The 18,287-nt window shown below is 24.2% G+C and overlaps 1 protein-coding gene across 1 annotated transcript; it reads right to left on the reverse strand.

The window, feature by feature from the left end:
• Positions 1–59: 59 nt before the first annotated feature.
• LOC112595235 lies at positions 60–17,997 on the reverse strand. The gene is made up of 7 exons (XM_025340372.1): positions 17,808–17,997; positions 14,861–14,918; positions 3,460–3,512; positions 1,621–1,656; positions 1,413–1,527; positions 578–680; positions 60–315 (listed from the first exon to the last, which is right to left on the reverse strand). Exons 1-6 carry the CDS (start codon positions 17,871–17,873, stop codon positions 583–585), a joined length of 426 nt encoding a protein of 141 aa, XP_025196157.1. The 5' UTR covers positions 17,874–17,997; the 3' UTR covers positions 60–315; positions 578–582.
• Positions 17,998–18,287: the final 290 nt, after the last annotated feature.

The following is an 18,287-nucleotide window of genomic DNA, read 5'->3' on the forward strand; positions in this document are numbered from 1 at the left end:
TATAATAATAATTATTATTTTGATGTTTTTTTTTTTTTAATTTTATACGATGCATAAATGTGTCAAGGTGATCGCTGTCGGATCAAGGAAACCAGAAAATATCATTTAAATCCTAAAGTGTGACAACCAAAAACTAATTGTATGTATATACATTTATATGTATTTATTATAATTAACTATAAACTATATTGTTTAATACATAGCATTTAAGTGTAAAAGTAATCTTAATAGTAGAAATATTATGATTTTAAAATGAAAAAATAATATATGGCGCGTTTTAGTATATCCATTCGGTTATCTCTTCAATATGCCAAACTGAAACAGAAAAAACAATATCATAGTAAACGATTGTACGTAGTAATGTTACCTAGGAAATTTCCAAGAAAAATTCTTTGTCAAAAATGGACATTTTAAGTTTTGAAACTAAAATAATTAAACCTTGGACCTTTGGAAATTTCCTACTAGAAACGTCTGAAATTTTACATCACTATTATTAGGTAAATTATTTAATAATAATTTTAACCTTCTATATAGTTATATATACAATTTAATAATGTGAAATTCATGTGACGCTTACCAGTTTCAAGTTGATTTGTCAAGTTTCAACTGCTTGTTCAAGCACGCCATCACCACATATGCATAATTGCAAGTCGCTATTATGTCCTTTGACACTAGTAACGCTGTAATAAATATATGTTTAGGAATATAGCTACTTAAATGTCATAGACAGATAAACTATAATAGTTAGTACGGTATTTTATGCATTATTAGAGTGATGTTAGTGGCGGTGAACAGAGTTACCGAATTCGGGTACGCGTATGATATCAGCTGTAGTTTTCCAGTCAATTTGAATAATTTACTAGTATAATGCGCGAAAAAGAAAAATCCCGGGACATTGTTTTCAGACGAAAATATTATGTGATCTTATTTATTCGTTAATAATTGCAAAACAAGCATACGTAACATATTCTTGTATATCATCAAAAACCGCACGTTTGTTAATTTTAAGGTCAAGCTAAGAGTTATTATTTTGCGTTAACTTTCAAATCGACTTTAAAATAATTGTGGACAAGTTATTGAAAAAAAAAATTAACTACAGTTAATTAAGTTATGGTTAGTACGCTACAAACGTCAGTAGCTTACAAACAATATACATGTCGCGAGTTTTTTTTTTTGTGAGCTCTTTTGAAGTTTTCCAAAACAAGAAAAAGATTAGTTTTTGCGATTATTCAAATTATTTTCCCAATTTTTTTGTCATATTATTAGATATTGCTATTTATTTACGATACAAATGGACAATATAGTATAAGTTTACATCGTTTTTTTTTACATAATTTTCCATCCATCGCCGACTTATATAGGTAATATTATTATCATGTCACAAAACGATATAAAAAAGTTATAAGTATCACCTTCTTCATAACACTTGTTGTTTATATTCTCAATTGTGTCTGTAGACCATTCCGACCAGTATTTCTTCAACCCCACTTCCATGCCAGTTTTGTTGTATGATCCATCGTCGTTCAGCTGAAACAGTAAAATATATGGGCAACGTAACACATTTTACTTTTTACCACAAATTTAATGTTGAAAAAAATAACTTATCGCATAAATGTTTACCAGTCCTAGTTTGCTGATCATACATTTCATCAGGCACTGAAAAAAAAGAAAAAGTAAAAAAGAAAATCAAATTTAAAAAATTGTAAGTAGTTGTTTTTAGATACTTCGCTGCACATAAATGTGGGGAAAAAACCAATGTGATAGGACCAGGACACTTTTATTTTTTAAGATCAATTTACTGATATTTATTGGGAAATTTTTGGATTTTATACAGATTCAATATGACGTATATAATATTATAAATCAGATTTGTTACAAATAATTATTCTTATAATAATATTTTTTAATTAAGTTTTACTTACATTACTAAAATTCGTATATAATATAAACTGTAAAAAAATCTTATCATTAAAAAATATGATAAATTTGAAATAAAGGTAGGCTATGGGTATCACTCTACGATACAATTATAAATATCGAGCAGGTTACTATAATAAATGTGTTAAATTTGAATTGAATGATATAACTATCATTGTATACGAAAAACGGTTCTGATCGAAGACAGACCATCAACCTGTATTAGTGTCACTAAGTATATTTAATTTTTATTAAAGTCATTTATTTTACTATTTATATTACGGTAAGCTGATTTAATTCTTTCCGAGAATATTGAATTTATTATATAATAATTATTTAATTAATATAAATTATATTAATGAAATATATTATAATGTTGTTATTTTTTGAGTCAATACCACTTAACTGTAAAACAATATGAATCCATATTCCAGTTTATGATATAAATAGGTAATATATTAAAATAATTAATTTAGATATTATTTTGAAAATTCCTTTTGGTATAGTAAAATTCATAATATACCTAAAATTTCCCACAAATACAGTTTTTGAACTATAACAAAATAATAAATATTGTTATTTATCGATAAAAAATGTTATTTCTTCCAAATTTAAACTTTTTTATAATTATTATACAATTTTAAGAACATCTTATAGGGAAACTTGAATTACATTTTAAGAGTTTTGACCGAGCGAATTTTTTTTAAATATATATTTAAAAAAAAAGACAAAACTTTTAATTGTTCAAAAAAAAATCAAAATATTTTGAAAATTATATTATATATTATAGACAATTATTATATTAATACTTAGTAAAATTTCCAAGTTTTTACAGTTATTTTTTTTTTAATTTTATCCAAAACTGGTTTCGTGTAAATATTTTCATTTTTTCTTAAATTTATTTTCACCCCCCTCCCCCCAATTATTAAAAAAAGTTCAGAAATATTTACTTTTGACCCCTTTAAATACTAACTAGATTATATTTTTTATCAGTAACCCACCAGATTTAAAACTCAAAGCACTTTTACTGACTAAAAAGGTGATAACTGACACATAAAATAGAAATATTGATTTTACAATAATTTATTATGTTTCTTTTTTAGAAATTAGCTCCGCTTAGAATTTAAAATTCAAATATAAATCAAATTTTTGTGTTTGTATTATATCTTATAAAAGTTGATTCAAGAATTTGGCATTTATTTTATATTCTGACAAACTAAAACCTAAATCCATAATATAATTAAGGTCACTGGATTTTGTAGGTTTGTACAACAGCCTCACAATAAAATTAAATGTTATTAACTATTTATTTAATTAATAACTACCGTATAATTGTATTCGTTTTGTTCGGAACATAATATTATTTAAACATCAGTTTTATTCCATGAATTAATTTATGCTTAATTGTAATTGACCTCGGAACTCGTTCCATTAAATATTGGAATCAATACGTAAATCAATCATTTTTACGGATGTAATATTCATTTATCAGCCTTGTTATCTAACATAAACAATTAATGGATAATGAATATTAAAAATTACCTTTCCAGTTTCTGAAGTTGGTACCTTGTAGGATTTGACTATGACGAGATCATCTAATGAATAAACAAGAAAAATGTGATTTAGAATAGTTTTCCAAATAAATATTTAAGTACCTATAAATTGTATTTTTATTTACGTAGAAATGTAATATGATACTTTTATAACCATCTTAAAAAAAATTTAGTTACTTGATAGTTCATTAAAACACATATTATTTCAATTTTAATACGTCATAATGATAATATATAAATTTGATATAGAGCAATTATACAAGAAAGCTAGGTCCGGACGATGATAATTGAACGTGGTAATTGTATCCGTTTGATAACTAATATGAATATCATGATAGTTTAAGCAGACTGTCACTTTTAAGACAGTTTGATAGCTGATTTAACAATATTATTTTATTATTGAGTTTGTCCGAGCATTAAATATATCGTATACAAACGTTAAATTATTTATTATTATATTGTGTATATAGTGTATATTTTTATTAAAACTCAACAAATTACAAATAATTGATATAATATGATAATGGATGATTTTTAAAATAATAAAACTATGCTATTCTGTAAGTGAAAACATCAAGGTAAGAGACGCTTCGTAAGAGGTTCTGATCAATCTGCTTGAAAACACGCTCAAGCACGTTTAACTTAACTAACAGACATAGTTGTATCGTATTATGAACCAGATCCAAACTTAAACCATTATATTATAGTTAATATCAGTACTGCTTATTCAAAAATTATTAATTGTTTGTAGATCACTATGAATTTATAAGTTATATCTGTATAAACAAACATAATTTGACTTAAATTTAGAGGCCCCGAGAGCCTCAATTAAAATAATTTTTTCATACATTAATAATTTTGTTTTTATTTTTAACATCATAAGTATATTAAAATACCCTTTATTCATTTTACATAGATAGTGTTTTTTTTCTACTGATCTATACCAATATGAAAGTTATATTAAAATATACATATTAATATAAAATTATAAATAATGTTAACGATTTTTTTTCGAAATTAATTTGATTTATTAAGAATAAATAAATCACAGACTAGCAGTTTGAGAAATCAAAAAGTACTCGTTTAAATTTTGATTTTTACACATTAACATATTTATAAAAAACATCTAATTCAGAAATTCTAGTAAAAATAGTTAGGTCAGGTTAGGTTAATTAAAAATAATAATAGGCTTATAAGTTATAAGTATCATCACAAAAATTCACGAATTTAAAAAAAATGGTCTTTAAATATACTTAAAAATTCCAAAAACCAGAGTTTTTATCAATGCATCTTTACATAAAAGCTTTAGGAGATATGCTTGGTAGTTTACCTAGTATATAATATAGATCTAAATCTATTGATTTAGTATGTTTAAATACTTTTCAATAATTATTTTATGCTTCGGTAAAAGAGATAGAAAAAAGAAGAAGTTGTCTATCATCGTTTATAATTTGTGCTGGTACAACAAAACAATACTCGTACATAGTAATTTTAAAAAATGTATCTCAATATATATATGTATGTATGCATTTATATAATGAACGTAGAAATTGAATAAAATTTGTCGTAGTACACTTATTCCGGGCCAGTGCACTGATGACACTTAGTGAAATCATTGCAGTCGTAGTACCTACCTATAGTATTATGTTATAAAAAAACGTTGCAAAAATAAAAAAAAATAAGAGTGATAGGGGAAAAATTAACGCTCAATTTAAATGAACAGAAGTTAATTAAGTGTAGTTACCAATACCTATAATATTATATTCATGGCTGTCCAGTATAAAAGGCTGTGCGCCGAACAATATAAAACAAGACGTTGATAAATATTATGCAAACTAATATAAAAGTCATTATACTCTATATACTATAACGAACCACCATTGTTTAAAAACACAGTAGTTATTATTACTAGTTTTGTGCGCAAATGATTGAAATATAATACCAAAACTGTGATTAAAAAGTGATTTTTTTTTTTTCAAACGTAATAATAGCATGATAACTACGTAGTTAAGTCTTACGAACGCGTTTTAAGATCCGTGCGTATTTCTTCATCTTATATTAACGCAAAATGTAACCAATTTTAAATTTTGAAAAATCCACTTTTCTCTATTATTTCTAATATCAGAATAAATGTATTTATTATCAAGCTTAAAGTTAAGAATCCAAGGCTATACGTAAATTTTTTATAATATTTTTATCTATAGAAGCATAATCTTATATGAGCATTTCAAAATTTTTAAATTTTAATTACTCATAATTTTATATCTATCAATAATTATTGCACAATATTTATTAATAATAAAATTATAGCTCGGGTATTTATTACATAAATTATTTTGTTTGCCTAGTCATAATAAATTCTAAGTACAACATAATTTTAATTCGTGAGACCCAAATTACATTAACTTATATGTTTTCATTATTTTGGTTTTAATATAATACTAATTAAAATAAATTAATGAAAAGAATTAAATGAATAATGCATTATATTAAGCTATTCTTAAATAAGTGAAACAATAATATTTTTAATATTGTGTTCAAAATATTGTATAAACCTACGCCTAAACTATATTTATAATCAATCTAATATCCAACATTACTTTGACTTATTATAATAATCATTTTTATATGATGTAAAAATAATTATAGTAAATATATATATATATTATAGACATTTGTAATTAAATTTAAAAAAAAACAACAATAATTTGTGTAATTATAAATAACATTTAAATAATGTAGTTTGTTTCGTGAAAATAATAATTAAACTCAAAAATATGATTTTTTGCGTAAAAAAATGTTTGCCCTGTGGTATATTTAAAATACTAAAATTGTTACCGCATAGCATGAATATATTCAGCGCCATTTGAACAGAACGAGAGTGATTTGCAGATGGATTACTGCAAACTACGTTGTATAATCTAACATTAATGAGATTAAATTAACAAAGCGCTAAGTATATTATCACACATTCATGATTCACGAGACGTGCCCAGTGATTGATGTATTTAACTGTGTAGTACAGATCACGAATGGTAGTCGATGGTTTATCACGATAACATAATATTGTACAATATCAGACCGAATAACAGACAAACCGGCGATTATATTATTATAATTATATTTCGTTCGGATATAACGCGTGAGCGCGGAAGTAGTCCTAATAATTATAGGGTTAAGGTTATTATAGTTTTTACACGTTATTTATTTATTTTAGCCGTATATCTTTTAGATTAAATTATAAATAGATTTAACATATTACTCAGAAGCAGATTTATTACATTTAATTTAGTATTTTTTGATATAATATTGAACTTTTTAGTTAATGTTTCGAAGAGCATTTTTCAAGTTTTTAGAACGTCTTTTATGATTTATTTTGAAACCAAACGTAAATGTTGTACAAATTATATTTTCATGATAAAAATGTACTGTATTAGTAGAGGAGTAGTAGTCAGATATAATGCCAAATTCGAGTACCTTATAGGTGTAAAATACGTCCAACACCATTGATCGCCGTTTTCATACTTACAGATAATTAGAGAGGTAATCCCAGAAGTATTTATATACACTTATTCATTTATAGTATTATTAGTGTTTTAAAATTGACTTCTAAAAAGTAAAATTACCTTATACAATGATATTATATTGGTACAATGTTTCACTTGTTAAAATTTTTAAATCTATTTTATATATAATGGAGTACCTATTTTTAAGATTTTTAAGAAATTATTGTAGGCAATAAGATTATTATCGTTCATGGATATTATTAAATTGGTTGCTAAAAAATATTTCGAGCTCGAAGGACAGTCAAAATTCATAACTTTTTGTGAAGGATTATTGCAGTATTACGATTATCTGATCACATTGCATAATATAATATTCGGCATAGTATATATTGTCGTATCATTAAGCAGGTGTTATATTATTGTTATCGTCGTGTATAAGTGTGTAGTCTAAATACATTATACGAGTAGGTATCGAGCATAAAAACAACTTGCACTCGTTTAAATATAGGTTAAAATTTAAATATGAAAGCCAAGTATTAACCCATACATTTGAAAAAATTGATGTTTTAAAAGACTTACCTAAAGAATATATACATTTTGTCTAAGCAACGCAATATGCTATGTAATGTACCACACTATAATAATATCTACCAAAATTCATCACAAGTATAGAAGAATAGTACGAAATTATTAAGTGTTGAATAATGACTAATCAAACAATAAGTTACACATACCTAGTACTATATAGATACTAGATGATAAAAAAAAAAAAACAAATTCTTCAAAAGTGGGAATAGCATAAAAGCACAATGGTTCATGCCAAATAAACGGCAATACAATGGTCCAGTAGACGTGGTGATAATAATATCGTAGTAAATATTAGTAATCTAACTTAACCTTATCTATAATTATTTGATCTAAAAAATCTAAGCAATAGTGAAATAAAACCAAAGGCGCTCAAAATTAGCAAAAACCACCCTAATCTAAAATTAAATCACCTCTACCTCAAAAAATCGTCCAAAAAGAGCAATCACATTGCAGTTTTTAAGTAATTTTTTTTCTTTTTGTGATTGTAATTGATACATAGTAAAGACGTTAATATTAATTACAAGCAATTAATTATTATATAATAAAAAAATAATAATTACTGGATAATAATTTAATCGGAATTTGTATTAGTTTATTTAATAACTAATCACAATTTTTGTAATGTATTTAAATAAAAATAAGCTTCACTGTAAGTTTTACAATACTATATTGACGTTTTAGTCGCTCCTAAAAATTTCATTTTTTTTTTTTCTGTAAATTAACGTAAAAATTACTTAGCCTTTTCGTTATCAAGTTAGGCTTTATACTAGTTCCATCCAAAATATACAAATTGTTATAAACTATTTTATACTAGTTCCATTTTAGGTATTTTAAAGAGGTATTCAATCGTATTCAATTTCTGTTCTAAACTCAAAATTTTTTATAACACGCAATAATATAATAAACATTTGTCAACTTAAATACGTACATTTATTTTATACGTATATATTATTAAAGATATACATAAATTGTAATTAGAATAATATTAATTAAGAGTTAGATGTGTTCTCAAATTATATTTACACATTTCTAGCTATTTAAATAACTGTCGAATAAGTAGATTCAGTTCTTGATAATTTATAAGATAATTATATTTAACCTTAAATAATATTTTCACTTCTTTATATAAAGCCTAATTTTTCATATAGTACTTTGCGCACTATAAACAATTCAAATAACATTTGACATTCAAAATTAAATAGGATGTTTACTTCTCACTCATATCTGCTCATACTATAAGGCCTCTCTCCCACAGGCCGTTCTTAATTATTTGTTAAATTTGTTAACTAAAGAGTTATGTCTTATTTTTTTGATTTTTTAAGTAACATTCAATTTATTGTTATGTTTTCCATAGAAAATGTGGTGAAAAAAAGTTATATGATTTAAGTCCCACCAAAAAATTATGTATATTTTCACCTATGAGTTTCATGAAAATAAAACAAATATTATAAAAACTTAATATTGTTAATGAAAAAATTTAATTGTGTAAATAATATCAATTAATACAGTATATTTGTTGGGTCTTTTTTTTATTATTTAATTATAATATTTGTGTTATTTGTGTGGGTGTCATATTGAACTTTACAATACTAAAAAAGTATTGTATAGCATCATACTATTCATACTATATTATTGGATTTCATTATTTCAATCAGTATAACATATATTTGAAAACGATATTTACATAGATAATAATAATGCATTTAATCATAATAATAAAATGTATAATACATATATATATAAATATATATATGCTTACATAGTAGGATCACGTAATAATCTTATATATTGTTATTACTCGCACATTCCGTTAACATAATCGTAATTCGATATTATAATCATAATGAAAAACGCATACATTAATCATAACAATTTAACTGCAGAGAATGAATTTTTTTAACGAATTTAAAGTTGTGCATTCTCGTAAATAGTACGGAAAAATTATTATCAACATAAAGAAAAATGTTATACTATAAAATTGTATTGATCGTTTTATTTTTTTAGAATTAACACGTTAAAGTTCTATTATAATTACCTGAGGTAAATTGCCGATTTATAATTATTTGTACGAGTATATACAGTAATTGTGATAGTTATTTGATCTGTTGTGAAAAAGCGACACTTAACTTTAAAGATTAGAATAAAATTTATTGTTTTTTTTTCTCAAACTTAAAATTGTAAAATACATTAATGTAATTTGTTATCCAATTGTAAAAATTTACATTTGTAAATGTAAACAAAAATAGAATTTTAATGTATTATACGCGATTAATGCAAATTTCAAAATAATTTTATTGATAATAGAGCTAGGTAAATCTACTTTATTCACAACTAAATAAGTTACAAAACGTTATATTTATAAAGTTAGATAAATAAAAAATATTCATTTCGACCGATTATCGTCATGAGTTATGAAATTAATTCTTGATGACTGAAAGATATGAACAAGAATCGTAATCGTAAAATTCCTGGAAAATAATTGTTCGCAGTCAAAAAGAACCAAAAATTAAGATCACACATGTAGGATAGTTGATGTACACCAAATTTCACCCCATAGATAATAATTACCTATAGCCATTGATAATTACATTTCGATGAAGTATTTTTCGAAGTTTCTTCAATAAACAGTTATTTTTTTAGGAACCGATCATTTTTAAAATATTTATGTAACGAATTAATTCAAGTCAGCAAAAACCGGTATAGTATTATGTATAAAAATAGTTGCTTTTAGCTGTGCCTCGTGGCTAGTATGAAAATCACATATTATGCCTATGTTATTTATTTATTTATTGAACTATTATACGAGTTTAAAACAACTACATGAATTCGTGTATTACATAGCATTCGAAGATATTTTTGAATAATAAAAATATTTAGTTTAATAAAAACAAATTAAATATAAATAATATTATAAGTAAGTCAATTTAAGAGAAAATAGATTAGTGGAAACATGTTTTTTTTTATTAGGTGAAATAAAATAATAAAACAAAACAGATCTTTATTATAATTATTTACTAAGTTCATGATTCTCAAACATGGTTTATTAGAAGCTGAGAAAACTTTGAATGATAAAATAAAATGTTATGATAGTCAATATAACAACTTAAAAACTACTTATAAATAAAATATAAAACAAGTCTGATTCTGCACTGTTACAGGGATTAAAGATTTAGGTAAATAAGAAAAGGATGGTAAGATGAATGGGGCGTTCTAGGTATAACATTATACTTGATAGGTAAAAACAGTAAGAACTTATTTTTAACTTTCTTGAGGTTAGCTATTAATCATTAATCCAATATTATATAGTGACCAGATAAGTGTACCAAAGAACAATAAATTGAAATAAAAATATTCTTGTTATCGAAGTCGACACAGCTTCTATAAATTAATCCTTTTATTTTAAGATTTATATTTTATATAGCAAATATAAGCATATTATGAGTTAATTTAGGTTAAAAATATTCACTAAGGTCCTTAATAATGTCAATTATTCTGGGTAGAGGTACACTATTGATATTATAATCGAAAAAAAGTATTAGAACGTAAACAGGAGAAAGTCATTACTTGACATTTTTTAATATTCAGTGTAATACAATTTTTTTTTTTGCACCCATTAAAAAACAAGTTTAAATCAGATTGCAATAATTCAGTATCTGTATAAAGATTTACAACACAGTTAAGTTTAATATCGTCAGTGAAAATATGCTTCGAATTATTTAGAAACGTAATGTTATTAATATATACATATATATTAAATAGAATTGGGGCTAGGTAGTTGATAACTTTGAGTTACATTCGAAAAAATTAATATTGGTGTTGACCAAAATATTTTTTATAAAAAATAATTTGAGTGCGCTGAGAATTATAAAATTCAATTCATCAAAAATGTTAGCCGCGTATGACGACATAATTCAATTATGTAAAAGAATAGAGTGATTAACTTTATCGAACGATTTAGTAAAATCAGTATACCTAAATAATGTTTATACGTAAATCAACTAAAAAAAATCAATTAAGATATTATGTTACAGTGTTAGTAAATTGGTAGTAGTTAATTTAGATGACTTAAAACCGTGTTGATCATCAACAATAATTTTGTCCAGTCCTGAATTTATCTAATTTAACAAAATATAGATTTGAATATTTTTGGTACAATTGAAAGTAAAAAGATGGGTTTATTATTTGAAATATTAGCCAAGTCGTATGACATTTTAGGAATAGGACGCATAATACTTGTTTTCCGTGTACCTGAAAAATAAAAATATAAACCAGAGGGGAAGAGAGAATACGTATATTTACAGTGTTAAATTGGCTAGCTTTTAAATCAGGCTCGAGACTACTCTTCGAACTAAGATTATATAAAACACTAAAAACATAGATTATGGTAATTTGACAAGAAAATAAAGGTATTTGCAATGAGTTATTTGGAGTGATTACGCTTGAGTCAATTTTAAAATTATCACAATATTTATATACAATAGAAAAACATTGAGTAAAATCTTCAAAGATAGAATTTGGAGAATTGAAATTGAAATTATTTAAATACAGTCAGGTAGAAATTCACTATGCGTTTTTCGTTTATAAATTTCCTATGTTTGTAGGGTTGATATTTAAAATCTTCTTGAATATTTTTTAAGTTATTTAGGTTATCTCATTTAGAGAGAGCTTTACATTGAACATATAAATCTAAAAATTATTATAGTGGTTAATGGAATCAAAGCTTTTAAAATTAATTAATGTAACGTTAGTTGTTTAATTTATTATTATTATTATTATTATTAATTTAAAGGGGCTATCTACATATATAATTCGCTTTACTGCATGCAATGGTTTTCCCATTATAATCCCATGATAATAAATACAATTAATAATAATACAATACTGACTAATATATTACCACACTCGGAAAACATTTTAATAAACATTTCTAATTACTCTATGTCATCTGGAAATGATTTATAATGTATATTATTTAGATATTAAATATATAAACAAAGTAATCAATTTATCGTAAGATTTTCATTATTTCAAAAAAACAATTACATTTTTGAAAATATTTCTTTCATTTAATTTTAAGCCATAACAAAACATCATATTTAGAAAATATTATTTATTTTAATATTCTTATTTCTTAGCGTTATCATCAGTTAAATAATGATAAGTATTCTCCTATAACTCAGGGATCACAATTAATATTTTTGAGAGCCATAAGGAATTTAGTTAAATTTTCAATTCTTATTGCTTAATAACTGCAAATTATAATATTAATACTTATGAAGCTGCATGAAATAAACGTTGTAATACCGAAGAGAACTCTATAATAATAGAAATATTAGTAGCGTTTTATACATTAATTAGACATTGTCAAAAACGACAAGGAAATATTATCAATTAATAATATCTATATAAAACAGACAATTATTTCATTATTGTCAAGTTATTATTTATGGTTTTTCATTAAATAATACATTAAACCGCTCGAATGCATTTTTTTATCTAGGTACCGAATAACTATACCGTAGTCGGTCGTATAAACAAAAATAATATATAACTTCATAGTTGGGAGTCACCACTCATAAATATAATAACCTCAAAAAATAAAGGTCGAAAAATGATCAAAGATGAAACGAAAAAGCTATACACGTAGGTTACTCGTATATCAAATAACGACGATAAAGCGCTAGCGAAACGTATGCCGATACATCATTTTGTACCTATTTATAATTCGTATTATAGATATAAAACAGGGTGATGCGCCAACCTTACTCACCACCAATCCTGATTTTTGGAACTTAGTTGTCTCAAACACCGTACTACCATAGGTATTTGAACATACTAAAATTTGTATTTAATTTAAGAAATGTCTTGTGTGGATACAAACTCCTTTTTACTAGAAATTGTTACCGATTTTTTTATTAATATTAATTAATTAAAATTATAATTTGAAATAGTAGTTCATAAATTATTGAACTAAAAGTTATAACTCATAATAATAGATGTAAATATATTGAGTATAATAAACAAATTAATCAAATAATTAATTAAAATTAAGTTCACTATTTTTTTAAAAAAAAGTTTAGTTTGTAAAAATCGTATAAGTTAATAAGTATTATTATAAGTACGAGACTTAATGTTAAATTTATTTTATATTTTATGTTAAATTGTTAATAATTATCAGTGCATTAAGCTTAATAACTTGAAAACAACAAATTTCAATTGCTATTTAGATGCATCAAAGTTTTCAAAAAAATATGTATTTAATTATTTGCAGCAAAAAAAGAGTGGTTCTCATTAAAAAAAAAAAATTAATAAAAATAAATTAATTTCTCTCTAACATTAAAAAATTTAAAAAATCCAAATTTGAATAAACGCCCCGACATTACAAAAGAATAAAAAGAAATTGTTAAATTATTTGCCTAATAATTCTGGATTATTTCAACAGTAAACAATCATTAATTTGGAAAATATTAATATTTAAAATTTTATTTTATTACTTTTAATTTGAAGTCATAAAAAAAAAAAAATTGAAATAAGTAGATATATTATATGTTTTACAATATATGTTATAATAAACTAATTACCTACTCTCGATATTGGATTATTAAGAGCCTACTAAAAACTTAAAATAATCATAATGCTAAAAGAAGATAAATAATAAAGTTTTATTTCCAAAAATATTGTTTTATTATTAATTAAAACTATCAATGTATAAAATTCCTATCAAAACAATGGATATATACTTTTCATGATAACGAGTATTGCATATCAAAAGAATCACCCTGTATAAGTACACGCACCCGGTGATCAACAGCAGGATTCACTACAAAGATTGATAAAATGATAACGCTGAACGTCCTGTATAATATTATTTTAACATTATGGTTAACGTCCGGTATCTTCGATATCAGCGCGTACATATCATCATAATATATTGTTGTAACATTAGTTGATTATCCGGATTGATTGGTCAATTTTGTTACTCTGACCTGATACGAGTGAGTCGGTATTATTATAATACAATGTCATATATACGCTATTTACTCACAAATACATATTATTATCCATAAGGATATTTTATATTAGCTAGAGTAATGATAGCACAATAATACAACTACAACCATAGTGTCAAACGATAAAGATTTTCGTTTAGTTTTATGTATGGGATATTTTTTCTTATTATTGTTTTTTTTTTTTTTTTTAGCTTAAATTTGTAACGTCAAACAAAAAAATAACCGCAGGAAATGCGTTCGGAAACGTGACAGAACATAACAATGTCAACAACGAAACGGTTTTTACCTTCGGTGGCGTTGCACGCTTTTCCATAATGATCGATTTGTTCCGTCGTAAATCGCCCCTATAAACAAAAACAAAACAAACATACACACATTAAAACATTATAATAATGACTACAATAATGAAAATATTATTTATTTTCTATTTAAAATATAATTTAAAAAAACGTAACTATTGTTTTATATAATAATTATATAGGTTTATACTGAAAGATATATTTGGATAATATGACACACAAAATATAATAATTATAACGAGCATTATCAAGTTCATCAGATATATGCTTTATAATTTAATACATAGTATCAGTGTTACTAAAATATATATTTTATATTAATATTTAAGGTTATTTATCGAACATGATCATTTTTGTCATTTCATTAAGTATTAATTATTCAAACTCTGATTTTTAGAATTTTTGAGTTAACTTAAAGAATAAAAATTAAATAATATTTAATTATTTGATAAATTTAGAACCACTTTTTCATTTATAAATCATTAATCATATATATATTTTTTTTTAAATATTAGCGACTTATCTAAATCAAAATTTGAATTAGTTGAGTCATTAAACTTTTTGTTATAAGTGGTCCTTAGACCTCAATAATGGTTTTAAAATAAGTTCCCTGATAACTTTTTTAAATTATTTAAATTTCATAAATTAATATAAGTTATAATAATTTTCAAATAATTATAGCACTTATATCCTTAAACTTATGAATATGAGCCCTATTTTTTTCAGGCATTAAGTCATCAAGTTTAATAACTCTAACTCATAAATTACTTGTTTGAAATTCATTTTAGATAGGTAAATGAAAATTATCAAAAAAGTCGATTCCTGATGAATTAAATATATTGTATAAAAGTGGTTCATGTTTTAAAAAGAAGTTTGTGTCAACTTTAGACATTTTAAGGACAATACTTAAATAATGTATAAAGTTTATGTATTTTAAAATATATTTGTTTAGTCCTTTATAGACCAAAGTGTACTTAAACATGCTAAAAATCATAATTTAAATATAGTAATATATACTATAAATATAATTATGCCTGGTGACTGTGTTAATTATACACAATTCATAAGAACTAAAAATAAAAATATAATAATACGAATTAGTACAATGTATCCATCTATTCGTATATTATAATTATTGCATAACATTTTTATATACGGATTAGGAATGTATACTGAATAAATTTTAAATACTATTCAGAACGGTAAAAATCGTATATTAATGTCATAATTTTTATAGATACAATTTGTATTTTTTTTTGCTCCAATTTTATTTTTGATCGGGCACAACAAATAAATCACGCCAAATCATCTACTCAGTATCCGTATTAATCCTTATTTAATACATGGAGATTCAAAATATTATACTAGGTACGTAATAATATTTTTACCACAGTTATCACAATATCTACTTCAACCATAAAGGTCGTTCTTCTGGAGAATGCGGAAAGGTGAACAATTATCTAACGTCATTATTCGTTTATTGTTATGGCCAAACAACAAATTATAAATTACTAATGTCACTCATAAGGTCTAATGTAACCGCCAACATATCAGCCAGAATCAAAATTATATTATCATATAAGTTAAAATATGGTCTTTGTGTGTGACCCAAAAACTGGAACCTTGACGATTTTAAAAGCTTACTGATTCATAAAAAAAAGGCTGGATGTTCAAATATCAAATTTTTTGGTAAATTCAAGTAATAATCATTTTCAATTTAATTTCTTCTATGAATAAAAATAATTACATAACCATAGAGGTCTTATAAAACAAACTTTCTAAAAGTAAAATAAATATGAATGTTTGAATTTATTAAAAAAAAACAAATTTTCATATTATTATCATTACAAATTAATTACATAAAAATAATTTAAGTGATTTATTGTAACTGAATCTATAAAAATTAGAAAAGAATTCAAAAATGTAAAAAACGTACATATCTGAAAAATTTAATTTTTTTATTAATGAGGATATAATTAAAAGGGGTACGAATAATTAATTTTTTTTAAAGAAAAAGAAGAGTCTATCTTCTCCACATCCCACTTAAACGCAAGCATTGGATAAAATCAATACGATTTTACTATTTTAATATATAGTTTGTTAGATTGATATTGTTTTTCTTTCTTTCTTTTTTTTTTTTTTTATTGCGTCTAAGTCCTAAGACTTAAAAACACTTCTACCGGTAACAAAAAAAAAACAAAAATGTTCTAATTATCAATTTTGAGAGTGGTTTTTGGTAGTTAATTGAATTTAGTTTGTACTTTGATGACTATGATAACCAAAAAATCTCCTCACTGAATCGTTTTTCATTGTATACATTGATCTATAGTTGAATTCAAATTGAACATAATATTCATTACAGTAATTCAATTACAATGTACACTTAACAAAAACTATATAGCAGAGCGGTTATCTACTTAACGGTTTTTTTTTCGATCCATAATAATTCAAATTTTTCTACGCCAAGAAGCTTAATGATTTAGATTTTAAACAGTTAAAAAAACTTAAAAAAAAAAAAACATATTTATTGTTATTTTTTTTTTTTTTACTATGAAGTACATTAATAAAATGGTATTTAAAATATTATATCTAACAAATTGTTACTTATTAAGACGTTTTAAAAACTTATGCAGTTAACAATAACAAACATATATGTATTTGTGGAGCATTGGTAAAAATAAAAATTGTTATCTTACAATGCACTTAATATAATTTAAAGAGGGCTGAGTTAAAGTTCAATCAACAAATAAAACAATATTAACTTGTTTTATTTAAGCAAAACATTTAAAAACTAATAAAATAACTAGTTAAGATGTGCAAGGATGATAGAATATTGAATCTTACAGTCCCAGTCCCAGTTCCAGTGACTTAACGATCGTAAGAAAATGTTGCACCCGACGCTTAATGATTGCAAATTATAATATTAATACTTACGAAGCTACATGAAATCAACATCGCAATACCAAATAGCGACAATGTGCAGAACGTTGACGAAATCATTTCGTACGTTGATAGCGTTTATGCGGTCCGGAGAATTATTATTGTCGTTATTATCACTCTGTCGCAACACCCCGTCGGAAGAAGACTGTGCACGTGGTTTTATTACCATATTATAATAATATACGTTATACAGGTACAAACTGAACAACCGTCCAGACAGACTTTGGAGTTTGTGATTGTGTGAGTCGTATAAATAATATACAAAGGTTAACATTAAGCTATCTATGGGTCATTCGTTTAGTCTAAGTGTGTTAACCAAATATAATATATTATACCTAATTGTTGTATATTAGATGGAATTAAAATAATATATACATGATAATATACCGTCTGTGAATAATGAATTGTTGTAAATGAAAAAAAAAAACATTATAATTGTAATGTATATTTGAATTTTAAATTCCCAGATAATAT

The sequence above is a fragment of the Melanaphis sacchari genome, unplaced genomic scaffold (genome assembly GCF_002803265.2).
Source record: "Melanaphis sacchari strain LSU unplaced genomic scaffold, SCAv2.0 Contig261_pilon_pilon, whole genome shotgun sequence".
Taxonomy (NCBI): Eukaryota; Metazoa; Arthropoda; class Insecta; order Hemiptera; family Aphididae; genus Melanaphis; species Melanaphis sacchari.